Source organism: Castor canadensis, chromosome 2, assembly GCF_047511655.1.
Source record: "Castor canadensis chromosome 2, mCasCan1.hap1v2, whole genome shotgun sequence".
Lineage (NCBI taxonomy): Eukaryota > Metazoa > Chordata > Mammalia > Rodentia > Castoridae > Castor > Castor canadensis.
In genome coordinates this window covers 97,018,963-97,040,472 of record NC_133387.1, presented here as the reverse complement: position 1 = coordinate 97,040,472, position 21,510 = coordinate 97,018,963, and the positions used below count along the sequence as shown (strand labels likewise).

Genomic DNA, 21,510 nt, shown 5'->3' with positions numbered 1-21,510 from the left:
AATGTTGACTAAGGGAAAGAATCAACTTTCTTCTGACTTCTTTCTGAAGTAAATTTGTTTACTTAGGATGTTAGAGACAGGTGGTCAACTCATCCCAGTTTTGTTAGGATTTCCCAATTTCAGCACTGAAAGTCCTGTGTCCTGGGAATCTCTTCATTCCTAGGCAAATTGGGACACATGGTCAGTCATTCTAGGGAAACAGGAGCCACGCAAATTGCTCAGGTTCTCCAGTTGCCAACTGTTTGTGACAAATGATGACCAAAGCTAGTGACTTACAACAGCTACTGTTTTGTTTGCTCACCATTCTGCACTCTCGGCTGGGATCCTAGTCTTCTGCTGGTCTTGCCGATGAGTATTTGTGTGGCTTCATTCAGCGAGTGAGTTGGGACACCTGGGCTTCTCTCCCTCTCCAAGTAACCTGATAGCTTCTGTCTTCCCATATGGCCTTTCCATGGCCTTTTGTTTTTAAAGAATTTAAACAGCAAGGTAGCTAAATTTCTATATGGTGACCCAGGGCTCCCCAGAGTGCAAGACCTGCCCTTCTGCAACGTCTTATTGATTAAAGCTGGCCACAGCATTGTTCAGGTCAAGTTGTGGGGACTTCAGACCATACCCAAGTGAATCACCTTGGCTACCAAAGTAACTGTTGTCCAGAGGAGCAGCAGGGCACTTACAGGAGCTCACTAGGACTTAGTACCTGATCCACCTTTGACCTCTGTTTGCTGGTTGCCACCTGCCTTTCTCTTCGCACTCCAAGGGAGAACTGAATATTCCTTGAGGAGCTCTGGGTGAGTGTAGGACAAGTTTATTCCTGTCCTTCCTGCTTCTGCTAGGCACACAGGAGACTGCAAGTTCCTGTTACATTTCCCAGAAGGCTTGTAAGGAAGGAAGCAACAGGTTAGGAGCCCTGAGTTGACCTGAAGTCCTACACACCATTTCTCCAGGAGCAGTTATGCTTGGGTGCCTGCTAAGTGCAGGAAATTGAGAGGCGGCAAGGGGAAGCACCTTTCTGTAGAAGCTGACCCTTCTCAACATGGGCCTCCCACCCTCCAAGTCTTAAAATTTAAACAAGTGTACCTGTGGCGCCTGCCCCTCTTGTTCTACTGCAGTTTTACAACCATGCAGTGAATTGGGTGGTTTTCCAGTCTGTTCCCCTACACTAAAAGGTCAGCCAACTGATGGCAGATGAACATCCAGTCCTCCAACACCTTGGGTGGACAAGGGAGTGGCTTCTGGCCAGGGAGTCAGCTGGGTACTCAGGAGGGCAGCAGAGAATTAGCCATCAGCACAGCTCGGATGGCACTGCACTGGCTTCTTCCAGAACCCAGGGATTCCCCTTCCTTTCCCCTCCTTTTTGCTTTCTTTTTTTTTTTTAATGCTGGAAAGGATCAGCACCCTTTGACTCTTCCCCCAACGTGAACTCTGATTTAAAAGAACCCCCCAGCTGCCTCCCCAACCCTGAGCCTGACGTGTGGCATCCTTTTTCCTTTCGCTTACTGCCTCCTTTTCCATCATTGTGGACACTGGACATTTTGGCTGCTTCCCTCTCTTTTTCTTGCACCACCCCAGCGCCCTGGTGTCACCACCAGTCCCGGAGCATCCCGCCTTCGCTCTGTCGCTTTAAGCCTGACCTGCCGCTGCGCCCCTCCCTCACCCCGCTGTCGCTCGGCTGCTCCTCGCCACCTCTCCTGTCCCTCCTCCTCCTCCCGCTCCTCCTCCCGCTCCTCCTCGCCGCCGGCCCCGCTGCGAGCTTTGCTCATCTCAGCTCCCGGACCCGCAGCCATGGCCGACATCAAGACCGGCATCTTTGCCAAGAACGTCCAGAAGCGACTCAACCGCGCGCAGGAGAAGGTCAGCGGAGCGCGGCGGGGCAGAGGGCGCGAGGCGGGGGCGCGGTCGGCGGGGCTCGGGCTGCAGCGGGCTGTGCGGGGCCGCGCTCGGGGTGCGGCGCGCTGCGGGGCTGGGCCGGGACCCGGGACGAGGGGACTTCGTGCTGTCCGCGCGGCGGCTGCAGCACGGCGGGACTCAGGCGACGCGGGGAAATGCCGAGGACCCGCAGACCCCGGCCCCCGGAGCCCGCCCAGGGGTGGGTGGCCGCTTTCCTGGGCCCGCGCCGGGGACCCGCAGTGGCAGGTGCGGTGGCTCGCTCGCTGCGCCCGAGAGGACCACATCTCCAGTGCCCACATCCTGGCGGCGCCTGCATCCCCGCTCCCGGTCGCCTGCAGTCAGCTCGCCGGGCCACGGGCCGCAGATCCGGGCGGGAGATTGCGCCAGCCCTCCTTCCTCTGGGGATTGTGTGGCTACATTATTTGAGCGCGGTAAAAAGGAACGATTTAGCAGAAAAGCCCCCAGAATATCTGCTTGGATCAATAAGGCTGGATCGCAAACAACCAGCACCTTCTCACAGTGCTCTCTTGTGAATCTTGGAGTTCAAAACAGAGAATACACTTTTTCACCCTATGTGTTTGTGTCCCCTTTGACGCCAGTGTCCTTCTCTGGGAGGTCAAAAACAAATGACCCGAAGCTAACTGTTCCTCTCTGCACATGCTGTACAAAGGGGTGTTTTAATGCATTTTTAAAAATCACCGTATTGTAGGGTTAGGGCCCCTGTTGTTTTGAAAGTCCCCGAGTAAACTGGTCATAGTAATTGGTTTTTGTCCCCCCACCAATAAGCACAAATGAAACCTATGTCTATAGCAAGTGCAGCCTTGAGCAGTTGGGAGGGTTTTGTACAGGCAGTGGGCTTCCCTTGTGATGGTAATATCTGACGGCTCTAAGGTCTTCATTTGTGTCCTGAGCAAAGGACATTTGTATTATAGGTTGAGCATTGCACTTGAAAATGAGCCCTGGGATTGGTATCAGTTGAACCTGGTTTGCTTTCACATGGCATTATTTTCCATCCCTGGGATATGGGGTGTTTGGTGTTTTTCTGTTTTACTGGAAGTCAGATTTGTGGTGTGGCTCACTGTAGCAGTTCCCTCTTCCCACCCAAGCTCAGGCTTCCTCCAGTTCCAGTGCCCCCCAGAAGCTGGGCACTGGCTCTTTGCCAATCCCCAGGCCCAGAGGCTGGGTGGCTGCAGACAGTCCCTCCCTCCCTGCACACATGCACACTCTCCAGGCACTAAGAGGATTGTATTTCTTTTAATATCTACCCAAGCTCCTCCTGAACTCATGGGATCCTTCTGCCTCTCCCTCAGCAGCCGAATTAGCAAGGCTTCCTTTCCCTTCTTGTTCCTGGTTACTTGTTCAGAAAATAGTCAGGGATTTATTTGCTGACCTTGAGATCTGCATGAGACTCTGTCATCATCCAACCCCCTGCCCACAATAATCACTTGAATCTTCTGCTTGCAGCTTTTTACTCAATCCACTTTCCATCTGTAAAGGAATTTAGTGATATGGTCTGCCTTTCCACATACTAAATTATTTCTTAATCTAGGTCACCAGCTGTTAATATGCCCAAAATAAACGAAAAGAAAATGTAATCTTTCTGACAGGGCATTCAAGCCTGTATGAATTGTTGAAAACTCACTTTTTCCCCCACGATTAAAGTCAAGCGTGTATTGTGATTGCAGTTGTGGATGGTCTTCATTTTCCTGTGAGACTGGAGCTTCAAGCCTCCTATTTTCTTCCCTGGAGATAGTTGCTGATGAAATGTGCCTGTTGTACTCAAAAGGCTGAGAGTAGGGATTCTGTCCCCAGTAAATTCTGCCCTCTTTTTGAACCCGAGCAGCAATGGAATATGGTTGTCACCAAGGGAAAAGAGTAGCCCAGTGAAGCCCAGACAGAAGGTGCAGAAGAATGGAAAGCACAGTACGAGGCTGTTGGCGTTCGTTCTACACCTGCCATTGATCCCTTTTTTCTGCTTCTTCAGCCTCTTCCTCTTCGCCAAGGCAGACTCTCCATTTCAACATCTGTATGCCTCTCACGGTCTCGAGACCCTGTGCTCCTTGGGTTATATGCAGATTTCCTTGAAGGAGAGTCCACTTCCTTGACTTTCTTCCACCTCTACTCCATCTGACAGCTTGCATGCATTTTGGCTCCAAATGCATCACTAGAGTTACCCTGGGAGGTAACTTAATGGCTTTTTATGAATTTAAAATACATTTTCTTATTGAAAGTCATTCAAGGTTCATTGGAGGAAGAATGAAACATACAGATCAGCAGGAAAAAATCCAACAAATTAGGAATCTACCTAATTCTACCTCTCAGAGATTTCATTATCATTTATGTGTAACATTGCAGATCTCCCATAGGTGTATATAAAATATTTATGCAACGAAAACAGGCTTACTGTTTATGGTTAGGTGACCTATTTATTTCACTTAATAATCTTGAACAGCCTTCTACATATGTACACATTATACATCAGCATTTCAAATGACTCAATAGTTTTGAATGTATGATTTTAAAGAATCCTTTATTTTTTGATATTCATTTTTCAGTGTTTCTTTATTTAAATACAAGTCAATAAGAGAACTCATAGGGAGAACGTCTGCACACATCCTTACTTATTTCCTTATGTAAATTCTTAGAAAGAAAATTTTTGTGTCAAAGGTGTGTGTCTTTTCATTCCAGTCAGACTGCCTTCCAGAAAGGCTGCACCACTTTCCATTCTCTCCAGCAGTCCATGAGACACTTGCCAACTCTGGATAATAAAATGTAAAACAACTGTTAGCTCGGTTATTGGAAAAAATTAGATCCTGATATTAAAAGCCAAACATATTTTACATTCTTATTTTTTTTCATTCATGAATTGTGTGCTTATATTCTTACTCCTTTTCTGTAGTATCTCAGTCTCATCTGTAAGGGCAAAACCTTTATCATTTCCAAGAGTGATAAACATTTTCTTCCTTTTCTATTTATTTATTTGTTTCTCTTTATGGTATTGGGGTTTGAACTCAAGGCCTACACCTTGAGCCACTCCACCAGCCTTCTGTGATAGGATTTTTCGAAATAAGGTCTTGTGAACTATTTGCCCAGGCTGGCTTTGAACCGCAGTCCTGATTTCTGCCTCCTGACAGTTAGGATTATAGGCATGAGCCCCTGGCGCCCGGCCCTATTTATTTTTTTAAGTGATTTTTTTTGGTACTGAGGTTTGGACTCAGGGCCTCATACTTGCTAAGCAGGGTCTCAACTACTTGTGCCACAGACCCCCTGTAATGCCCTCTTTTGCATTAGTTATTTTTTAGACAGGCTCTTGCATCTTTGCCTGGGGCTGGCTTAGGATTTCAATTCTCCTACCTATACCTCCCTTGTAAGTGTGATTATAGATGTATACCATCACAGCTGACCTACGATTTTTTTTTTCTAATAGACTGTTGATGTTTTAATGTGTTTCTGCTTAAGCCTATTGATTGGTTTGTATGACTTCTCTTTTAGGTGGGAATAAGTCACCTGCAAGTGGCAGAAAACTCAAACTAGCTTAAGATAAAAGGAATTTAATTTGCCATAATAAAATTAGCTAAAAATTAAAGCTTGGTTCTTGTACATGTAAATTTAAATACATTTTTAATATATTAATATATATATTATATATATAACCTGTCTTACTTATGCATAAACACATGCATATGTGTGTGTATTGCACATATGAACTCATTTGATTCTTTGAGATAGAATGAAATATGAGTATTCCTACTCACACTTTACAGATGAGGAAGAGGTTGGTGACATGCCCAAGGTTACACAGCTAGCATGTCTCAGAGGTTTGCACTCCAGTGTTCAGTACTTTCCCATTCCATCATACTGCCACTTTTAATTAAGAAAAGTGTGGAAAAAATAAAATGCTAAATAAAATATTAAGCCATATACAAAAAGAAAAGGGTGGGACTAGACAAACATCAGGCCTGCATGGAATCAGGGGCTCACCCACAGATATCAGTGCTCATGTGTCTCCCCACCCCCAAATGGGCTGTGCATTCTGTCAGCCCCATTTTTGGTCAAGTTCTTCTCTTGGTAGCAAGATGGCTGCCAGCAGCTCCAGGCAAATTCATGTCTTCCCTTTTGCATTTTCACAGAACTCATTGCTGTAACTCTCAATGGCCCAAATGGGCCTTGTAGCTATCCCTGGAAGAAAAGAATCTCCACAACCAAGGGCCAGGACCATGGTCGCACTGGGCCTCAGTCACAAGCCACTGTTAAGAAACAAGGAATGGAGGGATCACCTGAACCATACGACTCATTGTGGAAGAGGGAAAATCAGAGTAGAGGAGGCAGAGTGGAGACTGAGCTGGCAAAATAAAAGATGTCACTGAGGAACCCCAAACAACCTTTTCATTCTGTTTATGTGAATAACCACATCTTTAATCATTTAATTACAATTGATTTATTATTTAATAATTTTAATTGTTACTAAAATAATTTTAAACTTTAAAAAATTTAAATAATCACTAAAATTTAAAATTGTTTAAAATTTCCTGATCAAATTAATGAATACGAAGTTTTAAAAAAATCAAATATTAGTAAAAGGCTTGTTAGGAAAAGCAATAGTCCCTTGCCTTTCTCTCCTCAACCTCCAACTTTGTTTCCCAGAAGCACCTCTTACTAACCACAAGACTTCTTAAAAATTTGCTTTTGTAGCTATCTATCGATCTATATCATCCTTTTATGTTTGACCAAGATAAGTAAAAAGTTTGTTTACTTGCATTCATCTCTCTACTTTCCCTTCCCCATCATACATTATAACAAAATTATTGATTGCTGGAGATTATATTTTAAAAGACTGAAGTACAGTTTTTTTTAGAGTTTCGTACAATTGTATAACAGTATAATTTTTAAATAAAGTGTACAAATATTCAGTGTTCTGCTGGTGAATTTCTTTATAAATGGCTGTCTGTCTTTTCCCTTCCCCCCTTCCTCCCTTCTTTCTTTTCCTTCTTTCCAGCACTGGGATTTGAACTCAGGTTCAGGGCCTTCACTTGCTAGGCAGGCTCTCTACCACTTGAGCCACTCCACCAGCCCTTTTTTGTGATGGGTTTTTTGAGATAGGGTCTTGTGAACTGTTTGCCCAGGACTGGCTTTGAAAGGTGATCCTCCTGATCTGCCTCCTGAGTAGCTCAGCAGCTACCATTACAAGCATGAGCTACCAGCACCTGGCTTTTTAAAAAGTTTTGAAATGGAGTTTTGTTGTGCTGCCCAGGTTGGTCTCTGACTTGTTGGTTCAACTGATCTCTGCCTTAGCCTCATGAGTAGCTGGGACTACAGAAGAAAGCTACCATGTTTTATGGAGCTTTTTGTTTTCCCTGGAGTTAATAGTTGCTTGCCTTTGAAATTTGCTTATTTTTCTATGAATTATTTAAAAGTGTTTCTTCTTGCTTGATAAGATCTGTCAAATGCCTATCAGTATTATTATTCAAGGTTTAATATATCAGATTACGTAACTTTTCAGTTTTCTCACTTTGAGACATCCTGTTTTGGAGCCTCTGCCCTTGTGCTATAATTGGGAGTGATTTGTTTCCTCAGGGATAACTTGCTCTGTAGCAGTAATCCTGGATCTTCCTTCACCAGGGCTGGGATTGAGCAAAGGACCTGGAGTCTCAAATATTCTATAGTCCCCAGCTTTGAAACAGCCTCCTATTGTGGGTGCAGAGCTTCATTCTTACCTACAGTACTGCATGGAGTCAGGTCCTAAGCCTGAGTGTTTGAGTGAGAACTGGCTGCATTTTCATTGGTTGTTCCTGCACAGGCACACTTTTTTTTGTAAAAAAATAATTTTGTTTTCATTCTTCCCCTCTCCTTTCTGTTTCTATAAAATATATCAACTCCTTTCTTTTCTAGTGCTGCTTTTTCTGTTCTTGTATGCTTATAATTTTTAAAAATCTTTTATTCCTTTACTGTCATTTTAGTTAGGCTTTGGGAGGAGATAGAACTAAGCATATGCAGTCTGTCATGTTTAACTAGAAACCTTTTAAGTATTTGATTGCTCTGTATTTGTGTTTTTCCCCATCTTCTTCTATTTGGGAAATACAGTGACATTTATTTGGTCTTAACTCTCCTGACCTTGATGTAATATTTAAATCGGTGAAGCATTGCCTTTAGACATTTTGTGGCATGGCCTGACTGAGCAAGGCAGCCTTAGATATATTAGTACTAACCTCTTTAAGCCTTAATTTTTTAAAATAAGGGAGCTGGAATATTTTAGTTTTATGGACCTGTCCAGTTTAATATGCTATATGCTAGTTTAACTGGACCAAGTGATTGTTATGTGATAATTTAGGTGTAATTTTTTTCATGCGATACATCTTCTCAACTAAATGAAGGTGCTTGAGGCCAGGGCCCAATGAAATGATGTATTGACTTGGTTTCTGTGTTCTTAATTGTTTACTTTCCATGCTACAAACACGTTGTCTTGAAAATTCTTCCATATTATTCTTTCTCTAACTTTTGTGAAATTATTTTAAGGCTTTTGCTGCCATTTGCTTTGTCATTTTGTGAAGGTTGTACATCATATGTAATCATTCTTATGGGTGGAAACTTTATAAATATTAGGTTGAACTGTGTGGAGTTGTCATTTTTATAAGTCAATCAAATTTTGTTGGAATCATATGGTTCGACAAACTACTGATTAAATGAGATGGTAAGGAAAAGAATGTTGTCTCTTTCCACATAGCTAGTTATGTGACATTTGGATCATTCCCACATTTAGGTTTGTTCTCAAAGAGAAAAATGTGGATGGCATTTCTGTGTGTGTGTGTGTGTGTGTGGTGCATGCATGCATCTATGTATGTAAATAGGATGGAGAAGGAAAACCTTCCTCTGTCTAGAAGATTCCTTTTTGTGGCTGCACAGTCTTGTCTGTAAAAGAGTAACTGGTATGACTGTGTTTATGACTGAGGGCACTTTGGAGGCTGAACCTCTAGGCACATGAGTGTTTCCTCTTTGAGAGTCTTCTGTAAAAGGCTTTGTGGTTGCCTGCTTTTTGTTTAAAAAGCTGTACCTTCTTTTGAAGTTTGCACATGCCATCTACAAAGCATGTGTCAGACACTTAATCCCCAGGGCTGCATTGTTGGAAGGTGGGGCCCAATGCAAGACGTTTAGGTCAGGAGGGTCCCACGTTCTTGAATAGATTAGTGTTGACTCAAAGGACTTGAGCCTGCAAGTTTGGTTTCTTGTTCTCTCTTCCTGTATGGGATGAAGCAGCATGGAGGCAGCTCTGGTAATTTGCTGGTACCTCCATCTGAGACTAGAATTGTAATAAATAAATCTTTGTTATTTATAAATTATACACTCTCAGGTATTCTATTACAGCAGCACAAACTGACCTAAGACACTTTCTCTTCCACTAAGGTAACTTTATCTGGTTGTATAAGAAACTGCCAAAGTTAAAAATAATAGCTGTGAGGGTATTCTTGTCAGAGTAAGGTTTCCTTCTTCCATTTTTCCCACACAAAGACAGACATATATACCCATGCATCCTTCTTTTCCCAGAATGACTGCAGTAGGAAATTAGAACTATAGGAACTCAGATTCTCACATTAGAAGTTACCATTTTCCTTAACAAAATGGCACATTTGATGTGTATGTAATACATACATATAGTATATATATATTATTATAGATGTATATATATTATTATAGATGTATATGTATGTACATATATACTCGTGATGAAGTTTCAAATAAATAATATTGTGATGCAACTTGGGAGGGAATTAGTAGGCAAAAGAAACAGTATTTAAAAAATTATATATCATTTTGATTTTTCTTAAGTCTGGAAAATTCTGCCTTCTTGTTCAAACACAATTTTAAAATAATTTTTAGATATTTACTGTAAGGGCCTGGTGTCAGTGGCTCATGCCTCTAATCCTAGCTACTTGGGAGGCTGAGATGAGGGGGATCGTAGTTTGAGGTCAGCAGGGGCAAATATTGGAAAGAACCCCTCTCAACCAACAGTCAGGCACAGAGGCATGTGCCTGTCATCAGCACTACTACAGAAAGCATAAAATAGGAAGATAATAGTCCACAGCAGCCTAGGCAAAAAGTGACACTCTATTTATAAATAACCAGAGCATAAAGGACTGGAGGCATGGCTCAAGTAGCTGCTTAGAAAGTGCAAAGCCCTGAGTTCAAACCCCATTACTGCAAAAAAAAAAAAATCTAGATATTTACAGTGAGGATCATCTGGAAAATAAACGGGCTGGTTAGTCATAAGTGGGCTGGTTAGCTTCTGTGATTGGAATGGAAGATGTAAAGATTCTTTATGTTGCAGATATAATTTTTCTGACATTCTCAATAAAGGCTAATATTTATCAAATGAAAGTGTTGTCATCACAGAATTCAAGGAATCTACCCATGAAAGGCTACAATAAGGATATATATATATATATATATATATATATATATATATATATATATGTAATTACACAGCATTAAGGTCATAATAATCATGATTTTTGTGAGAGTGCTTTTAACATAGAAATGGTGAAATTTCATTCTCATTCATTTAAGATCTAAATGTACATACGTATTTGTTTGACTGTAGTTTTACTTCCTGAGCACATATTGAGCAAATCCTCTATTTGGAGTGATGGCATATGAAACCATAGATAATGCTCTTAGTTTTGAAGTACTTCTTATACCTCAGCCATATATCCACTTTGATCACTTTGAAGCTACTTAGAACAGATGTTAAAAAACAAAACAAAACAAGAGCACCACTGTTTTGGACATTTTCATGTTATTCTGAGGCAGGATGTTAGTTGAGAGCTTAGTACACGAGTGGGAACAGCTTGAACATATAATAATTGAAAACATTGATAGTCACATATATGTGGTTTTTCCTAACTTGAAGTGCCTGTAATGATTTAATAAAATATCCATGGATCCATGAATAAATGAACTTGTGTCTTGGCACCTACCACTTGTTGAGTAAAGGATGTTAAATTTACAAGATCTAATAGTTATTCTATTGTCAAGTCAATCTGGTGGAATCCAGTTATTCATTTTGAGTCATGTATTGAGAATCTAATATGTGAAAGGTATTTATTTATTGCACTTCACAGATACAGGTTTTTTTTTTTATAAATTGAAGGTTTGTGTTAACTCTGCAATAACTTGAGCAAGTCTGTGTCATTTTTACAACAGCCCAGATAAGTGTTATTTTTTTTCCAGATTGAAGTTTTTTTTTTAAATTCATTTATTCACACGTGCATGCATTGTTTGGGTCATTTCTCCCCGTCTCCCCGTCCACCCCTCCCCCACTTCCCTCCTCAGTTCCAGGCAGGTCCTGTTCTGCCTTTATCACTAATTTTGTTGAAGAAAAGAGAGAAGCATAATAAGGAAGACAAAGTGTTTTTGCTAGTTGAGTTAAGGATAGCTATACAGAAATATTCCTAGCATTGCTTTCGTGTGCACGTTATGACCCATGTTGATTCATCTCTAACTGATCTTTACACTGGTTACTGATCCTCGTCTCATGATAACCCTTGTCGCTTTAAGGTTTCTGTATTATTCCTCTGGAGTGGGGACATCAGACATTTTCATGTTTTGGATTTTCTACCTATTTCTATATCACCTGTATGTGCTCTCCCCTTGTCATGTGATCCCAGTCCAACCACATTGTTGTATTTGCCTTAGATCTAAAGTCCGCATATCGGGGAGAACATACGATTTTTGGTCTTCTGAGCGTGGCTGACCTCACTCAGAATGATGTTCTCCAGCTCCATCCATTTACTTGCAAATGATAAGATTTCATTCTTCTTCATGGCTGAGTAAAATTCCATTGTGTACAAATACCACATTTTCTTAATCCATTCATCAATAGTGGGGCATCTTGGTTGTTTCCATAACTTGGTATTGTGAATAGCGCTGCAATAAACATGGGTGTGCAGGTGCCTCTGGAGTAACCTGTGTTGTATTTCTTTGGATACATCCCCAGGAGTCAGGTTGCTGGATTATATGGCAGGTCTATGCTTAGATTTTTAAGAAGCCTCCAAATTTTTTTTTCAGAGTGGTTGCACCAGCTTGCATACCCACCAGCAGTATACAAGGGTTCCTTTTTCCCCACGTCCTCACCAACACATGTTGTTGGTGGTATTTTTGATGATGGCTGTTCTAACAGGGGTGAGGTGGAATCTTAGTGTGGTTTTGATTTGCATTTCCTTTATGGCTAGAGATGGCGAGCATTTTTTCATGTGCTTTTTGCCATTTGAATTTCTTCTTTTGAGAAAGTTCTGTTTAGTTCAGTTGCCCATTTTTTAATTGGTTCATTGATTTTTAGGAGAGTTTAGTTTCTTAAGTTCCCTATATATTCTGGTTATCAGCCCCTGGTCTGATGTATAGCTGGCAAATATTTTCTCCTACTCTGTGGGTGGTCTCTTCAGTTTAGGAGCCATTTCTTTTGTTGTGCAGAAGCTTTTTAATTTTATGAAGTCCCATTTGTCCATCCTTTCTCTTAGTTGCTGGGCTGCTCAGGTTCTATTGAGGAAGTCCTTGCCTATACCTATTTGTTTCAGAGTGTTTCCTGCTCCTTCCTGTAGTAACTTCAGAGTTTCAGGTCTGATATTTAGGTCCTTGATCCATTTTGAATTGATACTAGTACAGGGTGATAGATATGGATCTAGTTTCAGTTTCTTGCAGACAGGTAACCACATTTCCCAGCAACATTTGTTGAAGAGGCTATCTTTTCTCCATTGCATGTTTTTGACACCTTTGTCAAAAATGATGTGGGTATAGTTGTATGGATTCATACCTGCATCTTCTATTCTGTTCCACTGGTCTTCATGTCTGTTTTTATGTGAGTACCATGCTGTTTTTATTGTTATTGCTTTGTAATATAGCTTGAGGTCGGGTATTGTGATTCCTCCAACATTGCTCTTTTTGCTGAGTATTGCCTTAGCTATTTGTGGTCTCTTTTGCTTCCAAATGAACTTTAGGGTAGATTTTTCAATCTCTGTGATAAAAGTCATCGGGATTTTGATGGGAATTGCATTAAACATGTAGACTGCTTTCGATAGCATAGCCATTTTTACTATGTTGAGTCTACCGATCCATGAGCACAGGAGATCTTTCCATCTTCTGTAGTCTTCCTTGATCTCTTTCTTCAGGAGTTTGTAATTCTCCTTGTAGAGGTCATTCACATCCTTTGTTAAATTTACTCCTAGGTATTTGATTTTTTTTTTGAGGCTGTTGTGAATGGAATTGTTTCCATATAGTCCTTCTCACTTTATTTGTTGTTGGTGTATAGAAAAGCTAATGATTTTTGTAGGTTGATTTTGTATCTTGCTACCTTACTGTAGCTGTTTATGGTGTCTAAGAGTTTTTGGGTCTTTAAGGTATAGGATTATATCATCTGCAAATAAGGATATTTTGACAGTTTCATTACCTATTTGTATTCCTTTTATTTCTTCTTCTTGCCTAATTGCTCTGGCTAGAAATTCCAGTACCATGTTGAATAGGAGTGGGGATAGTGGGCACCCTTGTCTCATTCCTGATTTTAGGGGGAATGGTTTCAGTTTTTCACTGTTAAGTATGATGTTGGCTGTAGGTTTTTCATAAATAGCCTTTACAATGTTGAGGTACATCCCTTCTATTCCTAGTTTTCTTAGAGCTTTTATCATGAAGTGGTGTTGGATCTTGTCAAAGGCTTTTTCTGCATCTATGGAGATGATCAAGTGGTTTTTGTCTTTGCTTCTATTGATGTACTGTATTACATTTATAGATTTGCATTTGTTGAACCACCCCTGCATCCCTGGGATGAAGCTGACTTGAACATGGTGGATGATCTTTTTGATGTGTTGTTGGATTCAGTTTGTCATTATTTTATTGAGGATTTTTGCATCTATATTCATTAAGGAAATTGGCCTATAGCTCTCCTTTTTGGAGGTGTCTTTGTCTGGTTTTAGGATGAGAATAATTTTGGCTTCATAAAATGAGTTAGGCAGTGTTTCTTCCCTTTCTATTTTGTGGAACAGTTTAAGGAGAGTTGGTATTAGCTCTTCTTTAAACGTCTGATAGAATTTCTCTCCTTCTGCTTGTTTTGGGATTTGATTGTTCTTGTTTTTCTAGGAATTTGAGCTGTAGTATTAGGTCATTGATTTGAGATCTTTCTGTCCTTTTCATATATGCACTCATGGCTATAAACTTTTCCCTTAGACTGCCTTTGCTGAGTCCCATAAGTTCTGATAGGTTGTGTTTTCATTTTCATTAACTTCCAGGAATCTTTTAATTTCCTCTTTTATTTCATCAATGACCCATTAGTCATTGAGCAATGTGTTGTTCAGCTTCCAATTGTTTGCATGTTTTTTACTGCTGTTTTTGTTGTTGATTTCTAGTTTTAATACATTGTGGTCAGATAGAATGCATGGGATATTTGCTGAGGCTTGCTTTGTGCCCTAATATATGATCAATTTTGGAGAAGGTTCCATGGGCTGCTGAGAAGAATGTGTATTGTGCAGACCTTGAATGAAATATTCTGTAGACATCAGCTAGGTCTATTTGATCCATGGTGTGATTTAGTTCTAGGATTTCTTTATTGATTTTTTGTTTGGGTGACCTATATTGGTGATAGGGGAGTATTAAGGTCTCCCACTATCACTGTGTTGGAGTTTATATATGTTTTTAGGTCCTTCAGAGTATGTTTGATGAAATTGGGTACATTGATGTTTGGGTGCATATAGGTTGATAATTGTTATTTCTTTTGTGTATTTCCCCTTTTATTAGTATGGAGTGTCCTTCTTTATCTCGTTTGATCAATGTAGATTTGAAGTTTACTTTGTCTGAGATCAGTATTGCTACCCCTGCCTATTTTCTGGGATCATTGGCTTGGTAGATCTTCTTCCAGTCTTTAACTCTCAGCCAGTGCTTATTTCTGTTGATGAGGTGGGTCTCCTGTAGGCAGCAGATTGTTGGATCTTCCTTTTTAATCCAGTTTGGCAGTTGGTGCCTTTTGATGGGGGAATTTAGTCCATTAACATTCAGTGTTAGTATTGATAAATATGTTTGACCCCTGTCATGTAGTTGTCTTTGTTGATTAAGAGTTTGATTATGTGTAGCTGAATCAATGTTACTCTCTGCTCTCTTGCCTTTTCTTCTCCTGTGGTTTGATATTGCCTGCCCTTTCATGGTTTTGTTTGCTTTCACTTTCTGTGTGCAGAATTCCTTGGAGAATCTTTTGTAGAGGTGGCTTGGTGGTCATATATTGTTTTAGTTTCTGCTTATCATGGAAGACTTTTATTGCTCCATCTATGTTGAATGAAAGTTTTTCTGGGTAAAGTATCCTAGGATTGAAGTTATTTTCATTCAGTGCTTGGAAGACCTCACTCCATGCTCTTCTTGTTTTTAATGTTTCTGTTGAGAAGTCTGCTGTGATTTTGATGGGTTTACCTTTGTATGTTATCTGTTTTTTCTCTCTTACAGCCTTCAGTATTCTTTCTCTGTTCTCTGTACTTGTTGTTTTAATGATAATATGTTGTGGGGTAGCTCTATTTTGGTCAGGTCTGTTCGGTGTTCTGGTGGCTTCCTGTACCTGAATGGGCATAGTTTTCTCTAGATTTGGGAAATTTTCTGTTATTATTTTGTTGAATATATTACACATCCTTTTGCTTGCACCTCTTCTTCTTCAATGCCCATGATTCTCAGGTTTGGTCTTTTGATGGAGTCAGTCAGTTCTTGCATTTTCTTTTCACAGGTCTTGAATTGTTTAACTAATAGTTCTTCAGTTTTTCCTTTAATTGCCATTTCATCTTCCGGTTCTGAGACTCTGTCTTCTGTTTGTTCTATTCTGCTGGAATGGCCTTCCATTTTGTTTTGTATTTCTGCTCCATTCTTTTTTGTGAGGTTTCCATATCATGGGTTACTTTCTCTTTAATATTGTCAATTTTTACCCTTAATTCATTTATCTCTCTTTATGGTGATCTCTGTTTCAGTTTGGTGTTTATTTAGGGCTCCTAGGATTTCATTTATTTGTTTCTGTGTTTTCTCATATTCTTTAGTTTTGTTGTCTTGGAATTTCTTGAGTGCCTCCTGTACGTCTTGGTTGACCATGTCTAGTAACATCTCTATGAAATTCTCATTAATTACTGTGGAATTTCTTATTTCAGTGTGTTCTTGTGATCTTCATTGGGTTCCTTGGTATAGTTTATCCTTGTTTTTTTGGAGTCTGGATCTGGGTATCCATTTTCTTCTTTTCATTCTAAATCTTGTACTACATTATTTTTTGGGGGGAGAATGGTTTCCTTCCCTTTTTCTTCCTCCCATATTTCCACTAGGTACTGTTTCTGTCCCTGGACTATGTGTAATTTAGTATTACCTGTGTTACAATATTAATACTAACAAAATCGTGAGAGAAGGATAAAAAAGAGAAAGAGAAGGAAAGATAGAAGAGAAAAGAGAGGAAAAAAGAAAAAAAATAGGAGGGATGAAGCAGCAAACCAGACAGCGAAACCCTTAAAGACTGGAGAGAAGGAAAAAAATAATCACCCGTTCTGGTACAGTAGAATAGCAGGCTTAGTTGTTCTGTTACTCCTTTAGTGTCCAGTCCTGTCTGTGTGTATCTCCCTCTAGTGGTAGCCTGAGCTGGAGCCTGGTGGAACTGTTAATCTGGAAAGCCTGTAGAGCTGGGGTCAGCTCTGCCCCAGGGGAGGGGATGCTGGCAGGCTGGGGGATGCGCTGTCTCACGCCAAGCTAGTGCCTGTCCTGGTGGGGTGGGGCTCCAGTCATTCCACACGAAGCTGGAGGCTGGCAGGGCCTGAGGGGTGGGGAGCCCAAGAGGCAGGGTTCTGGTCCTCCCACGTGTAGCTGGGGCCCAGCAGGGCCTGAGGGGTGGTGGGCTCGAGGGGCGGGTATCCTGGTGGGGTGTGGGTCTGGCTAGGAGCTGGGGTCCAGAGTGGCTAATGGGAAGGGATCCTGGTGGTCGTGGATCCAGCATGGGGCTGAGGCATGGCGCAGCCAAGAGGCGGGTATCCCGGTGGCACGTGGATTTGTGCGGCCCAAGAGGCGGGGATCCTGCCGTGCATGGGTCGGGCACTGGGCTGTGGCCTGGCGCCGCCGGAGGGGTGGAGAGCCCGGCAGAATGGAGCAGTGGCTCTGGAAGCCTACAGGACTGGGATTTGGCAGGCCGTCTGTTCTTTTATTAGATCGTGGCTTGAGAAGCCTTCCAGGATCTAAGGGTTTAGGGTGCCATGTTTTGGGCTCTCCTTGGTGCTTTACCTCAGCCAGGCGTGTGTCCAGCTTCTCAGCACAGTCTCTGGTTCAGGAGCTCACGAGGTCTGTGGCTCTGTCTCTGTCAACATCTTGGATCTCCAGTGTTATGGTTTTGCAATAAAGTTTTTAAAGTAAGGTATATTAAAGTTTTTAGACATAATGCTACTACATACATACTTAGTAGATTATAGTAGAGTGTAAACATAATTTTTGTATGCACTGGAAAACAGAACATTGGTGACTTGCTTATTGTAATATTCATTTTATTGTGGTGGTCTGGAACTGAACCCACACTGTCTCCAAGCTATTCCTGTGCTTATAATATAGCAGTCAACAAAGTGTACTGGTTACACATATAGACCAGCAGGAGTTGATAGAGAGATGAACCGTTGCACATACTAGAAACTACACAGTTACTCATTAAAATTTTAATTAAAAATTCTGGAAGGGGAAAATAGTTTGGTATATAACTAGGGAACTAACCTAGAGAAAGAGAATTGTACACACTTGCATGAAGGAGGTAGGCATGAAGTTATGAACCGAAGTGTGAAATGAAGTCTTCAAACAAGAGGTGTCTGGTAAGGATGGGGTGCAGGCAGATGTTAGGAAGAACTCCATATCTCTGGCTCTTTGCCCATATTCATTGATCATAATTAAGAGCTGTAATGTAGACTATAGAATTGACCCTAAATGTTGGATATTTAACTAGGCAAAGGGGACCCCAATTAGCCTGATCGTACTGTCATCATAATATCTCATTAGTGTATCAGATCTTACTGTCTGAAGGGTCCTTCTGAGTCTTGGTTGCTCTCTTGACACAGAGGCAGGACACTGGTTCAGAGCTGACTCACCCTCTGAATTACTAGTCATATAAAGACCCCTTTGTACAACAGCAGTAAACTCAATCCCAACTTGCTTTCAAAGATCTGTGTTTAAGATAATTAAACCATCAGAAATTCAAAAATAAAAATGGTCTATAAAATTCTTAAGTACATCTAGAAAGATTATTCTGTCTTTAAAAGGTTACTTCCAGTGTAGTGGAGAGAGAAAGGTAAAAAGTAGTGCCCATAATGCATCAGTATATGACGACAGTGTAACAAAATGCAGTGTAAGCTGTTGAATAATAGGGGAGCACAGCGACAGAGAAAGAGTGAATAATAGGGTCAGTAAATCTGATTAAAGCACAATATATACATGTGTAAAATACCGAGGGAAAATCTCCTTGAACAATCAATATACACTTAAAAATATGAAGAACAGGAAGGTAAAACAGGTCCAGGTACTGGTGGGAGGGGGGAGGGTAAACAGAGAGGGTGAATAAGGGTGAGCATGGTAGATACACTATACATAGGTATATATATATATATAGGTATACTATACATAGGTATATATATATATATATATATATATATATATATATTTATATATATATAAAAGCCTGGCTAAATTTCACAGAAAATAAGTGTTCTGAAAGCCAAATTGGAAACATTTCCAGGACTAAATGGCTTCCTTAAGACTGGTGTATACCATGGAGTGCTGTGTAGCATTACACATTCTATGTAAGCTGATTATGTTGAAAATTATATTTTAAAGTAATGCTGGTTAATGCAGTAATCACAGAATATGCAATAAGAAAATGCTGGCAGAAAAACAACTGCTGTATACTTTTGGTAGGGAGAGAGGAGGAGGTGGAGTGGTTTTGAGGGATTTATTACTAATTACATTGGTCTTATCTATTTTATTATCAATGAATAGTAATTCAGTTGCTTAATGTGCCAAACAGGGAGAGTGATCAGAACTCAGAGGAGGATTTTCATCTGCTGTAGAAGAAGCCCTATTTTCTAAGAACTTGCATTATATTTTTTTGGTATTTTTGAGGATTTTGGTGTCTATATTCCTAACAAATATTGCTTCGTAGTTTCCTAGTGATGTCTTTGGTTTTCAAATCAGGATGAGTGGGAACCACCCTGAATGGACAGGGAAGTGGCCCTTCCTTTTCTGTTTTTGGATGAGTTTGTAAAAGATCAGTATTACTTTTTTAATGTTGGGAAAATTCACCAGTAAAACAGTCTAGGCCTGGGTATTTTGGGGAGGAAAGTTTTGGATTGTTAATAAAATTTCTTTACATGGTTTTGGGTCTGAAGTTCTTCTCTTTTCACTTCTTGATTGGTATAACTAATGGATTATCAATTTATTAATCTCTTAAAAGAACCAACTTTTTGTTTAATTGATTTAATGTATTTTTTCTATTGTCCATTTCACTTATTTCCAATATAATATTTATTATTTCCATACTTCTATTCTGTTGGGGTTTAGCTTGTGTTTAATTTAACTCAGAAGGCTAGATTGTTTGACGACTTTCTTCTTTTTTTAATAGAAGTACTTACAGCTGTAAATTGTCCATTAATCACGGCTTTATCTTCATCTCAGTATGTCATGTATTCATTTTCATTTATTTCAGAGTATATTCTTATTTCTCTTGAGATTCATTGTTTGTTTAATGTGTTGTTTCATTTGCACATACTTGTTAAGTTTCCAAATTTCTCTTGTTCATGATTTATAATTTTATTTAGTTGTAGCTAGAAAACATACATCAAGTCACTTTGATCCTTCTAAATTTATTGAGGCTTATTTTAAAGTCTGACATGTAATGTATCCTATAGAATGTTTTATGTACACTCCAAGAATTGTATTCTGCTGCTGTTGGGTGGGGTGTTCCATAGACTAGTTGGTTTATAGTGTTAAAGTCTTCTGTTTTCTTGTCGCTCTCCTCTCTAGTTATTCTATCTGTTACTTCAAGTAAGGTATTGGAGTCTTTACTTGATGTTCTTCAGGTCTGTCAGTTTTGCTTCGTGTATATTAGATACATGAATGTTTATATTTATTATGTCTGTTTCATGGATCGACTTGTATGCCATGATAAAACCTCTTCCTCTGTCTCTGAATTATTTTTGTCTTTAAGACTACTTTGTATGACATTACTGTAGCCACTTCCACTCTCTTTTGGTTACTGTTTGCATCTATCTTTTCTATCCTTGTGTCTTTAGCCTCTTTGTGTCTTTGACTCTAAATGATATCTCTTGTTGGTAGTATTTTGTTGGATTTTAAAAAGTCTGTTGCCATTCACTACCTTTTATTGGAGAGTTCTAATTATGTTTGATGTAACTGATGAAAAGGTGGGATTTGTTTCTGTCATTTGTACCTTTTCCTTCTTGTTCCTCTATTTCTCATTACTGTCTTCTTTGTGTTTCCCTTGTTTCTTTTACTATTTTTTTTTAGTTTTTTTTTGTGATTGTCCTGGGATTATAATTAACATTTTAATTTGTAACAAATCTAGTTCATATTGATGCCAAAAATTTAAATACCATACAAAACTTTACTTTTGTGTAGCTTTCATTTTCCCACTGTTGTGCTGATTGTCAAACAAATTATATCTTTCAATATTGTATGTCCATCTACAAGACCTATAATGTTTTATGTAGCTGTCTTTTATATAAGATGAGTTAGAAAGTTACAAACATACATTTCTGTTGTTTTTACATTAACCTTTTTAGTTACTGCATTATATTTTTTTCTTATGAAATGAGGCCTATTGAGTAGTAATTAGCTCATTTACCCATTTTAATTGGTAAAGTAAGATCATAATATGAGATACCTGGTGTTATTAGCAGGTTTATTAAGTACAACTCTAGCTAAAAAACAAGTATAAGGACTTATTTAAAATGTACCATTATATTCTGCTAAATACATTATAGAGATAATATTTTATATTCCTCTTTATCATTTTATAGTTCTCTGGTTAGGAGCAATTAAGTATTATGTTTGACACTTCAAAATATATGCAAGATTTAATACATTTTTTTTCTGGTTCCCCATAGGTTTTCCTTAGACTCAAAAAGATCTGTGACTTTAAAAAGCTTCAACGTCAATGGTCTGAGGTGTTAAGGTACTCTTCTGATGGAAACTTTTCTACAAAGCTCCTTGAAGGGCAGGAACAAGAATAAAGCCATTTGTCCATAGTAGAAATACTGGTACTCAGACACTCAAATTTGCTTTTTTTTGGTTATGGTCATGGTCGTTGTCCCTTGATGACTCAGAGTATCTGGGTCCCTCAGGATTTCTCCCAGGTTTTACAATTATATTCAGCATGGATGTGTGGTGCTTTGCCTCCCTCACTCCAGGACCTTCATTACACACCTCTAGAATAATTATTTTGATCTATTATTTAAGGAATAGAGCTCTTTATGTGGAGGTAGCCAAGGTGGATGAGGAGGAAATCTCTGTCAGAGTTGACCAGGGAGAAGTCTATCTCTAGAGTGCCTTAGTTGACACCCTGTATAGTTTGGGTATAGGGCAGCCTATTTAGGGTAA

The 21,510-nt window shown here is 39.8% G+C and overlaps 1 protein-coding gene across 5 annotated transcripts in view; it reads left to right on the top strand.

The window, feature by feature from the left end:
- The first annotated feature begins 1,494 nt into the window (after positions 1 to 1,494).
- Positions 1,495 to 21,510, top strand: part of Amph (amphiphysin) — a 235,512-nt gene continuing 215,496 nt past the window's right edge. For 2 of the 5 annotated variants that reach the window (XM_074065352.1, XM_074065349.1), the window contains exon 1: positions 1,512 to 1,851. In XM_074065352.1, coding sequence (XP_073921453.1) covers positions 1,783 to 1,851 — 69 coding nt within the window. In that variant the 5' untranslated portion in view covers positions 1,512 to 1,782. Of the gene's footprint in view, positions 1,852 to 21,510 lie in introns of all 5 variants that reach the window. The other 3 variants (XM_074065351.1, XM_074065348.1, XM_074065350.1) reach the window with 3 other exon arrangements.